Below are 12,605 nucleotides of genomic sequence, written 5' to 3'. Positions count from 1 at the left end.
GGAGAACTCCAGACTCCCACCGCTTGGAATAATCGCTTGACCTCCTTATCTGTGCAAGATATATTACTGAGCTCGCTCTCCGTGGACGCACAAAAAAACAAGCTTTTTCTCTGATGGCCAGGGGAGGCCGCGAGAACTCGGTCGCGGTCGCCGATCTCGCCTAGATGGCGGAGCGCCGCCTCGCCGTCCTCTGCTCCCACCTCCGCCCAACCGATCTCGGCCGCCCTCTGCCGCTGCACCGACGGCCGGGATCCTCCGAGCCCCCGGCGGTCTCCGTTTCTTGCTGCCGTGGAAGCAGGGGCGAGGCGGGCGGGGAGGAAGGGATCGCGAAGAAGCGCTGCGTCTTCTGCGAGATCATCCGAGGTGAATCCCCTGCGTTCAAGGTATCAGCTCGTCTGTTCTCTTTTTTTGGTCAATCTTTTACGCTATTTAATGCGATTTTTGGTTAAAAAAGTTCGTTTTTTTGTGGATTTTGTTGCTTAAAGTTTGTTTTTTTTGGTCAAATTTGCAATCTTTTTGCTAAAGGGGAAAACCATTAGACTTGAAAAATCTATAGAAAACTCGGTTTTTTGTTTTTTAAATTTAAATTAGTGCCGCCCTGTTTCTTTTCTTGACGCTATGGTAATTTAGTTTCCTGCTCTAGGATTATGGTCGCGAATGAAACATGAAGATGAGAACTCGTTTCTTGGACTGAGATCTTTTTGTTGATTTCCATGGTATTATGTAGAACTGATGGTGCAAATTTGCATCAACCGGAAAGAACTAAGTTGGTGAATCCAAACTCATCTGACCAATGGAGTGAGGATCGGCAGTATTGATTCTTGAAATATTGCTACTCTAATGAGAAGTAATGGTGAAGTAGCTGTCACAATTGTTGAAAATATTTTGCTTAAAAATTGTTATATCTTTATTAAATAAAAGTATTATAAAGAAATAATCTACTAGAATAAAATCAGTACATTGAAAAGAGCTTGTCTGGGTCGAGGCGTGTGATATATACTGCCCTACGAATGTGATTCGTCTTCTACATGTGATCTGCAGTGATCTTGTCTCCAAGATATAACAATCCGGCTCAACCTGCTCCTCCTCCTACAAGCATGATTACTAGGGAGCCTTAACCTGGCCGACTTCTTCAGATGTTTACAAAATAAAAAAGATAGAAAACATAAAGCTGAAGGTTGGAAAAATTTTATTTGAGAAAAAAAACTCTCAAGAGGAGATAAAGCGCTAATGAATGAAAGAGATCGGATTGCTTTTGAATTAATTTCGGAGAGTCTATTTATAGTCTCTATCTGGAAGATCGAATAGACATGATGGTTCCGAAGATATGTATTATTTTGAAAATACCGTATCTTTTTGGAAACCAATATTTTCTTTCGAAGAGTTACAACTCTTTTGAAAGAAACGTTTCACAAAAAAGTATTTTAAAATATTTAAAACAACTAAAGTTTAGGAGATAAAAAAATTTAATTTCTTTAATTAAACTCCAACATCTTCCATAAAAGATTTAAATTTTTGAAATCATAAAGTAGAATATCTGGGCAACTTATACTATGCAATGAGTGAGATGTCCTGTGGGTTTGAATCTCACTTAGTGTTGATAGTATCTATCTGAAGGAACCATAGTGAATTAGACCTTTACTAGGTCCTTTAACTCAGACTTCTACTTATCATACATATAGTACAAATCAATTAGATTTTTATGCGGTCAGCATCATCTAAAGGCTTTGTGCTTAGTTTCTTGATTTTTTATGAGAATTTTGTTAGGACTAGCCCAAACTCCTAGTCGCTGCCTATACGACAATTCTCACATAGGTAAGTCGTCCAAAGGTATTTGTGACCTAATGCCCTGTAGATCTTCTATCTTGAACTCATTAAGAGTATAACTCAACCTTTTCAAAATATTTTTTTGTCACTGATAAGAGGACTCATCATAGGAATGGGAAGAGATATACTCCGAAAAATGTGCTCTGACACAATTACTCAACCAGTTTCGTTTTTACCATATTGAGCCTTCTTTATGGGATCTCCAATCACAGATTTGGTATCCACTATCAGTGACCAAATAGTGGGCTTAAGCCCTATCTCCCTTGATGATTCTAGGACTCCACTTCTAGACAAATTCTTGATTAATTGATATGCCAAGCTTTTCTCAGACTTGACAAATTCCAAGAAAATGTCATTACTCGTTTTGAGTTGTCTTACAAATTTATGATAAATCCAGATATGTCGGTTCCTCTTTTCGTTAGTACTCTTTTGATTTGTCAGTTCTATTGCGGCCTTTTTATCATGGTAATTTGATATGGTCGGAATTGGCTTAGGTATTAAAGGTAGCTATGGGATAAGATTTTTAATTCACTCTGCCTCAATATAAGTGGTATCTAGAGCAATCAACTCGGCGTTCATGGTGCTCCGAGATATAATAGTTTGCCTGGAGGATCTCCAAACAACAGCAGTTCCAAGAAAGAGATATCGGGTGGTTGATTTAAGATCAAGAGAAACGGTAATCCAACTTGCATCACTGTAATCCTCAACCACCTTAGGGTATCCAGTGTAAAAGAGAATAAATCAAGGGTTTCTTTAAAATATCAGAATATTTTTTTAACGGCTGACCAATGAGATTGATTTGAATTTTGAGTGCATGTACTTAGCCTCTCTACAGTACATTAAATATCAGGTCTTGTCCTATTCACCATATATAGGAGAGAACCTATGATTTGGGAGTATCTGATTTGATCAACTGGTTCATCTAAATTCTTTTTGAGATGAATACTTGGATCATAAGGGGTATATATAGATTTTTGATTAGAGTAACCAAATTTTTGAATTATTTTCTTGATGGAATAAGCAAGGAAGAGAGCGATCCCTTCAGGAGATTTGATCAGCTTCATCCTGTATGTATGATGGTTATGATTTTTATTTAGTTGGAAAATATGTCACGATGCTATTGAAGTTTAATGGGTAGTGAAAATAATCCTTTGAAGAGGTATGTAATGATCATGGATGCAATCATATTCTGAAGAAGCAATAGCAGGTCTTTTGGTTAGCCCTTTGCAAGATCATGAACGGTGGTGGTAGGATCTTATGAAAAATTTAACCTTAAGGCTTTATCTCATTATGCTTCTAAATGAACTGATTGTTAATATAGTTGCTGATGAGATGGAAATGGAGTACATTCTCATTTAAACTCATGGAAGAAAGTTTTGGAAAATAGAAGTCTAAAAGGGAGCAAATTAGAAAGCATATCATGCAATTTATATGGTAATTGAAATGTGATTGAAGCCTTAGAAAAAACTGATTGCAATGGATTCATTGATGTAAGCATTTTTACAATCTTGGGTCTGCAATACATATAACAGCAAGACAGGTCAAATCGTTAGAGAAATGATACTGGCTGGATGGAATTATAAGATGCTTGTTTATCTTGTGATGCCTTATGACATATTTGAAAGTTATATAAGACAAAGGAGGTCCATTTACGTGTTTGGAAATGAAGATAATCCGGATGCATGTAATATGAATCTTGTGGAGATGAGAACATTTAGGTGAATGTTAGTTATAGCTAGGAAAGATGGCTTGATTACATGTGACTGAAACATAAACATATTGTTTCAAATGGCCTTGCATTACGAACTAATTCCCAAGTGTTCGTGCTGGTGCTGTGCCAGATTGCCATTGGCATGGTATGTACCATGATATTGCCATGCTTGGCATGCACTGGCACAATACATGGTGGTTCATGCCTACCAGATTGGGCAGCATTTTAGTCCTTGATAACTGAAAAATTCTTGCTCTAAACTGACACTGGGACAATTTTGACATGGTTTAGGGTAATTCAAGAGAATTCATTATGCTTGTCCAAAGGCTTTTTATCTAGAAATATTGTCATTCAAGGTGAACTTCATGAAAAAGAATCTTGATTTACATCAATGTTAGCTTGTTTTGGTTCCAGCCAGTATTCATTGAAACATTCCACTTTGTAGTGGTTAAAACTTGTGCTGAAACAGAAATATTAATAGCTACCAAGAGCTTAAACAATAATTGGATGTGAGAGCACTAGAAGAAGCATTTAGAATTATATGAATTGAGGGTTAGATCGTGGAGAACCACAAAAAGACAACCAATAATATTTGGACTCTAGGTGTCTATCCAAAATAAGAGGAGATGCGGTGAGTTGAAAAGTGTCAGCTTGCCAGACTTGCAAATTCAAATCCTAGAAATGTATATACCTTTAAATAGATATCATCGTAAATAATGAAGATGATGAAACTATGTAGTTTATTAGATTTGAGAAAATCATTGAACTCAGCTCCTTTTCTTAATACTTGAAGACTTATGCACATATAGTAGTGAACTTCTGCTTTTGTTTCTTCCTTCTATTCATCATGAAATTGTTTTTGTTTGTTATCTAATATTTCTTATTTTCCACATGGTATGTCAACATGATTAGGATTCCATATCTTGGGTTTGCATCATCAGATTACGGATTAAGAATTTTTATTTTGAAATTGGTATATTGCAACAGAAGTGGGTTGTCTTCATACTGATTGCTTACTGAAATTTTTCTATTTGCAGCTTTATGAAGATGATGTATGCCTATGCATTTTGGATTCCAATCCATTGAGTTATGGGTAAAGTGCTTTCTAGTTTATTGTTTTAGAATTTTTATTTTTTAAAAAGCAAAATAAGTAACTATTGGAGGACGGTCTAGTGTCATTGCTGAAAGGCATTGGAAGCCCTTCATCAAGTGAAATGATATTATTGGTTCTGTCTTATGTAGTTCTTCATTTCCTAATTATAAATCAGTAAAAACATTTCATGTTGAATCTGTATGGAATAATTCGAAACATAGTAAATTAAATGTTTCTTCTATATGCACCATCTAACTTTCATCTTGTTCTAGTTTTTGTGTGATTTGTAAAATTAGTTTTTTTTGGATTTTTTTTCCTTCTCGGTCCTTGATAGATAATCTAAAGCTTGTTTGTCATGCTGAAGTTTGATGTGGATTTCTTAGAATAAGCTCTTATTGCAAGTATTAATCAATTTTTCTTTTGAAAAACTGGACTTTCAGTTTAGTCAAAAAACAGGAAGGGAAGGGGGTGGACTGGGGGCTTTGGGTTTTCTTTTTATTAATCTCATAGTAATGATATTTAACTTTTTATGAGAATTAGGCTCAACATCTCTAAGAGACTAAATTTTAGGTTGTTTTTGTGAATCTGTTTTCATAACATGGAAAACCAACAACTAAACAAGCATCAATATTAATAGCAGATGTTTCATATTGTGATAAAGGAAAATATGCACTTTAAACTTGGTTCGATTTGTTTTCTAATATCTGAAATCTATTGGAATATCTACTCGTTGTGATTATATTTCTTGATTGTTTCTCATATTTCCTTTTGTAGGCACTCTCTTATCATTCCAAAATCACATTTTCCTTCTCTCGAAGCAACTCCTCCTCCTGTGAGTCTTTCCCATCATTCATATAAGAGCTTGCTACATTTGTCAGTGCACAACACTTGATTTCGGACACTGTCAACTTTTCACTTGTGAGAATTTTATGCAATCTATGAAATTAACTTCTTGAATGAGGTTGAACAAGACAGTAATTAAGTTTATGCTTTCACTGAGCATACTATAGAAAAAAGAAAACCATATCAAGTTACTTAAATGTTCTCTATGTACATCAGTAAATAAACTCTCTCTGACTTTCATTTGTTTTCTTTCTGCGTGTATTTGCATAGATATCGCTTCAGTATGCTGCTGGACCCTGTCATATGCTTTTCCTAATTCAATAAATTAATGTCTATATAAAAAAGAAATCATGGGATATGGTCATGAGGATCCGTATCTTTCACTTCATGGACTAGCTGCTCTAGCACCCACATTAATTGAATGAAGGCAAATTATAATTTGGGTGATGATGTGTCAAGCTTTTCTATTTTTATCAGCCCACTTGAGGAGAATATTGAGTTGTCACCTAAATTGTGGAGGAAAACTTTGGATATATATAGGTAAACTTGGCTACACTTTAGTAGATCTCTACTCAGATCCAACCAGGTCTAGATTGGATGATGAGGATCTCACATCAATGATCCAAGCTGCTAGATATGATCTAATACCTCCAAATTGCTTACACACCAAAAGTCATGTGATTTGAAGACCCTTAGCCTATGCATCAAATGGTCAAAAAACATATATTAGTTCTTATTATGGATGAACATATATATGTATTTACGTACATGTATATGTATTTTCAGGCTTGTGAGTGTGCATGTGCTTTAGCATGCCTTAGAGTTGTGGTTGAAAAAGAGTTAGGTACAACAAAATGTCTGCCTGATGTAGTCTCTATTAATTATGGTGGTTGAAGTTTTGGACGAACCTTTAGTATAGATTTCACTGTCATCATATGGAATTTCTGAAGAGGATAATCATATTTTTGTTCTGAAACTATGATAAGAAAAATAATTTGAAAATGGGAGATAACAAGAATTTGAAAGGAATTTTAGCGGCTACAAAATTGTTTCTTCTGCCAATGCAAATATATGTCATATGTGATATAGATGTGTCAAGCTAACTATATCAGCTTTTACTGCTCTTTTTTGACTGCTGGATGTTAAATTTTTAATTTATAAAAATGAGACACTGGAGTTAGATTTTGAATGATCCGGGTTACAATTCTGACTTATGTTGAACACTCTAGATGTAATTTTCTTTCTATTCTCTCAAACTTTCCTTTCTTTTCTTAACTTAATGAATTCTCTCAAATATGAGATGCTAAGCTACTTGGAAGTGAAAGTTTCAAAATCTATTCTCCCTAGGAGCATTCATATCATGAAATGCTGTAGATTAGAATGAGGTTTTTAGGGAGAAAGCATACTACTAGGGACATCTGCAGTTTGATGCAGTGTCAACTGCTTGGTTATTCACATCACTGGGGAAGGTTTTTTGATGTGCCATTGCAGCATGGGTTACAACAGGACCTATTTGCTGCAATTTGGGTTTTTCTGCTATAACAATTGTGGCAGCTTGCATATTGCGTATGGGAAAAAATGTTCTTATGCTTGCTATGCAAATATGCTTCTAATTATTGCTAAAAAGAGGGTTTATCCTTTGTTAGAAGAGTTACTTATGACAAACTCCTTGAGTCCTTGTTCATACTGCCTATAACTTCTGTTCTATCAACTGAGGTGATGAGTGAAGAGGTTTATTCTCGGGTGCACCTTATGGCTAGTCTTAATGTTGATAATTGATGGCAAACTGATGAAACTGGGTGAGGTTTTGGAGGCTTCAAGATGTTGGCGACTAAGAGCTCTTTAGGGGGTTTAATATGACAGGATAGCGGACTTCCATATATGTTACTAAACTCTAGGGAAGTGAGAGTGATGGATATGGAGAAGGGAGAAAAGAAAGAATTGGAAGCAAGGTTCGCTGTACCGGTACCGGTAGGCATACTAGTCGCCTACTGGACCGGTATGGTTCCGGTTTGTACCGGTTTAAATCGGTACCGAACCGGAACACTCTTCTCCGCCGGAGCCAGGGAAGAAGAAGAGAACGAAAGAGCGAGCGGGGGCGAGAGGGAGGAGAGGAGAGGCCGTCCGCGGGCCGTCCGCGGAGGGCCGTGGGGGGGTGGCGGAGGCCGGGGGGCGGTTGAGCCCGCAGAGGCCGAGGCTGCGGCCGTAGAAAAAATATAGAATTTTTAAGTGAAGTCGGCAAATCGACTTAAAAATTCTATATTTTTTTTTGCGGTCTCCACTGGGCCCCCGCGAGCTCCCCCGCCCCCCCTTGGCCTCTGCCGGCCTCTCACGGCCCTCCGCGGGCGGCGGAGGCCTCTCCTCCCTCCCTCTCTTCCCCGCTCTCTCTCTCCTCATCGTCTTCTCCGGCTCCGGCTGGGTTCGGTCTGTACCAATTTCTACGGCTCCGGTGTACCCGTTACTTGCCGGACCAGTCCGATACGGCCCGATCCGGCCGGTACAGGTCGGTTCGTCAGACCATGGTTAGAAGGTGATGAACAGGGTAAAGGGATACTATTTTAATGGGTCATAATTTTGGGTTCCGAACCTTCTAGAACATTTATTGAAGTAAGAAATGCATACAAATTTATTAATGAGACAAGGGACTACAAAGTTTGGGGTAGGAGGAGACCTCCAGTAATAGATGCATGTTATTATTTTGATCAAGTCATAACAGTAGATACTTATCAATGAGCATCTTATTTAGCTTGTATGAAGAATGTGAACTTTCTTCTTTCGTTTTGATGCTTTTGAATATTTAGAAAGATTAGTTTTGAATGTCTGTGGGTCCTTGAGTATGCTAGTATTTCAGATCATCACTTACAAACTGATCATATGCATGATCAGATCCTCTTTGAATTAAATATACTCATTTTATTCTAGATCTGCTGAAGACAAGTTCCCCTTATTCATCCATTGGTCATCCAACTTTAATTGCTTGTCATGTCCATTGCTGAATTCCCTTACATATGTCATCAGTATAGAAGATTTCAAGATATTTTTTGTCATGTCACTATGATAAGCTGGTTATGTATAAACACACTTTGGCTTGTTAATCAGATGGTAATATTTGGTCATCCTTCAGAATAAGTATCACATGCACCACAGTAAAAGGTGGTACTTCCTAAACTGTTCTCTTAAAAAGTGAATGGATAATCTTTTTTATCTATATAAACTTTGCATTCACAATCTGCTTAGATAATCAACATTCTGGGTCAGTATTTATAGATCAACTACATCATAATATGTAGTTCATTGTCCTGTATCTTATCAAGTTTGCAGGGCAGATAACTACAAACAATTGTTGGTTAATCCCCATTTTAATTTTTTATACTTCTTTCTTAGCAAATACATTATTAAGAATTGTATTTGTATTTGGTTCTGTCTGAAATAAATAATAATGTCAAAATAAACCTGGTTTAGGAATTGCTTGTTAGATAGTTTTCCATTATCATGACTGCATGTTGTTTAACTGAATTTAATTCTTTCTTTATTGGCTAGTACTTCATGGATAGTTTCTTTCTTTTTCATTGATTTTGCTGTTCTAAACCCTCTTCTCAAAATTAATATTATATAATCAACTCTTTTAACCTCTGTTACATGGTTAGATCCAAGATCTTGTTGCCATAAGTCTGCAATTAATAATCATCAATAAAGAAAAAGGAAATGAAAAATGGATACCTGTAGCGAATTGTTGAGGTCACATTTAGTATTTCAAATGCAGGTAATAGCAGCCATGTGTTCCAAGATACCATTTCTTGGCAATGCAATTATGAAAGCTACTCAATGCGGTAGGTCAAATTTAATATATCTGTCTAAGGTTATGCTTGCCATGTTAGAATTTGTTTCCTGTTGTGATTGTGAGTACTACTTTTAGTATGTTTGCCTCTTTTATATTTGATGAAATAGAGAATGAAGGTTTCCATGTAATATCCTGTCTGATTATTTCTCTAGATGAGATAAGACAAGTGGCAAAGTGGGGAACAACTTCAGCTCTTCTGGCATTCGAATCTTTGATTGTTATCCTAATAAAAGCTCGTTGACTGGAAAATTTTAAGTTCTTTACAAACACAGTAAACAGTGTAAGAAACGTCTTTATTGTTAATTATCCTCCTTATTGTACTGATGGTTGGCCGACTGCCCGGGCAGAATTGAGATGTAGCCCGGGCGATTGGCTAGGCATTTGACTTAATATAAGAGTTACTCGTGCATCCTTTCATTCACCTTCTTCATTCCATTATCAAATTTGTGTTATTATCAAATGGACACTCCAATTTAAAGCAATACAAAGTGAACATATTGTATAAGTTTTTGTTAACAATTAAAAAATACATTGTAATTTTTAGAATCTTCTGTAAACTAATAAAAGAAGGGAGTAATAACATATTTGTCATTGAACTTAGCTATTACTAATCTTCCTTGGTTGTTTGATTTGTTGGTTTTGGGTTTCAAATATGGTGTCTTGATTAAAGGCCTATTGGCACCACTTGTTCAGCACTTAAAAGTTATTGTTGCTCTTGTCCAATGCAAGATGATTTGTCTTTGTAATCCAGTTTGGTTTCATTAAACCTCACGATGAATGGATGCTAATGTGAACGAGGATACATCTTATTGGACCTAATGAAAATGAAGATTGCATGCATGTCTACATATATACTCGCATACAAATAGACAGGCATACAGACAGATATGTGCATTCACACCCACACGTACATGTGAAAAATCATGCTTTCTCTCATGGTTCGCCTAGGCATTTGGAGGCAAATCTGTCAAATGTAACAACAAACAATATGCTTAGTTTGTACATTATCAACATACTTGTATATTTTATAATATAGTGACTTCGGTTCTTATTAGTGGACTTTCATTGCATGCCTGCAGCCCTTTCAACTTTGCATCAATATTTGCTCGGTGTCATGATCATGTTGTTGCAATGTCACCATGCACTGGAGATTGATCATGATATTTTTTGGTATATTGACTCATTATTAACCTATCTCCAGCATTGCATGCAACTTGCATCTTCCTAAATTAAAATACTGTCATCAACATATCTTATCAAATTTCGAGAATTTGGCTGCTCAATCATGCTATCCAGTATTGGGAAGATCATTAATTTCAGTATCATTGGTTTTTATTTTTATTTTTATTTAATATCTACACAAGGTATTTCTGAATATTGTTAACTTAGAGCATAGGATGATAGGGATTATCTACCTTCCTTGATGGTTGCCTTGTCAAAGGGGTACATTGTACCAGTTTAGATCTTGCCATCATCCTTTGGATGGAAAGTTTCTACTATGTATGGCCTTTGAGAGTACAGGCCCCTTTGCCACTCAGATATCTTTTTATCAGCCTGGCACAACCGCAAGCCCTAACAATTTTCCAAAATAGGGGTGTAAACTGCAACCAGGTGATTTGAGGTCTCTATTGATTCCCTTCTTCAGTCTTCTTTTAACATTATTTGAAGTCATGTTTTATGTCATTGGTTGTTTTTCTTTCCTAAGGGTTGGGTCTTTTCTTTTCCTAAGCTATGTTTGTTCCATCTCCCTCTGACAGATTTTGTGTACTGTAACTCTTGAGGGACAAAATTTCTTCCGTTTGGCTTTCCTTCTTTGCGCTGAACTAGATTTTTGGTTGTTCTTCATGCTCCTATTCTTCCATGCCATAGTGTTTAAAAATGGCACTATGTGAAAACTTTACAAATCACAAGTGATAGGGACCAGCAGCTTTGGCCAAAACTAGTTCTTCAAAATCTTAATAACAGCAAAGCCTCCCCCTGAAGCCATTTTCTTAGGAAAATGGTTAAATTAAGGGGGAAAAGTATATGGATTATCCTCGATCAGAATACTCTTGAATATCCATCAATTGCTTGTTCTTAAGAGTTTGGTTTTCCTTGAACGTGGTTACGTGATTTTGCAGATTCTTTCAATTTGCTGGTCAACAACGGGTTAGCTGCAGGACAAGTAATATTTCATGTATGTTGATATTTTTTTAATTCAATTTTAAACAGAAGAGCACGATAATTGTAATATATTTTTCATCTATCTGATGCATCTCACACAATGTATCATAACTGCAGACTCATTTCCACATAATTCCTCGTAAAGCAGGCGACCATCTATGGTCTTCTGAGGTAAGAGGATTGACGCTACGCTCATCTTGGCTTAAGTTAATCCACTGATTTTGACTCATAAAATTTTCAGAGCTGTAGAAGGCAGCCCTTACAATGGAACCAGGAAACTGTCAATCTTGTGAACTGCATTCAAGAACGGCTTTCTCCTGTTTCTAGTGATAGTTGCAGAACTCTTGGACTCATGCTCCCAAGGTGTGTGCAAGAAGATTAGGGGCCTCCCTTTGTATTTTATGTACACTAGGCTCTTCTATATTAGTTCAAATAATATCTATTCAAGTTAATTTTAGCAAATAAATTATTTCCTAAACTTGTGCGACCGCGGCTGTGAGTCTCACAATGATCAACATTGTAATATTATGACATTTCAGCAAGCTTTTCCATTGTAATTTTCCAAGTTTATTGTTATCATGGTAAAATGGACAGTCTACAAGCCATGTTTCTTGAGAATTGGTCTGAACCCAAACTATACTAATTAAGAAGTTTGAATTTCTAATCTAGGCTTTAGATTTTCTACTCATAAGTATGTTAAGGCTTGACTTTTCTAAAACATTCCTAGGACAAATGACTATCCAATCTATTTCAATGCTTTTTAAAAACTCCCTCTTTTGCTAGCCTTCTGGGCAGCACTGCCTTGGATAGGATCAGTCCTTGAGGCCGGAGCAGGGAGAAGTTTCAAACTAGTTATGCAATGAAAGCCTTTACATTGGCTCCACTGAACCAACAAGACAGAGGTTTTAATGCTTGGATATATACTAGACTACCAATTGCAGTGAGGATCTCAATGTACTCTTTGCTGCAGAAAATTTAAGTGATATTTATGAACAAGGTACTACTAAATGGAAATCAGCAGTTGCTAGACTTTATCTGAACAGGAGGCTTTCCACATCTCTGACTTATTATTAGTTTCCATTTGGTCTCTGTCCTACTGAGACACCAATGATCTATCTGAAGTCATA

General features: G+C 36.5%; 1 protein-coding gene across 1 annotated transcript; it reads left to right on the top strand.

Moving 5' to 3' along the window:
- Positions 1–12,074, top strand: LOC120112165 (adenylylsulfatase HINT3-like). The gene is made up of 7 exons (XM_039130875.1): positions 1–383; positions 4,576–4,631; positions 5,406–5,463; positions 9,238–9,304; positions 11,436–11,491; positions 11,596–11,649; positions 11,720–12,074. The coding sequence occupies exons 1-7, from the start codon at positions 165–167 to the stop codon at positions 11,858–11,860; spliced, it is 651 nt and encodes a 216-aa protein (XP_038986803.1). The 5' UTR covers positions 1–164; the 3' UTR covers positions 11,861–12,074.
- Positions 12,075–12,605: the final 531 nt, after the last annotated feature.

This window comes from Phoenix dactylifera, chromosome 10, assembly GCF_009389715.1.
Source record: "Phoenix dactylifera cultivar Barhee BC4 chromosome 10, palm_55x_up_171113_PBpolish2nd_filt_p, whole genome shotgun sequence".
NCBI classification, from domain to species: domain Eukaryota; kingdom Viridiplantae; phylum Streptophyta; class Magnoliopsida; order Arecales; family Arecaceae; genus Phoenix; species Phoenix dactylifera.
This window is presented reverse-complemented; position numbering and strand designations above follow the sequence as displayed.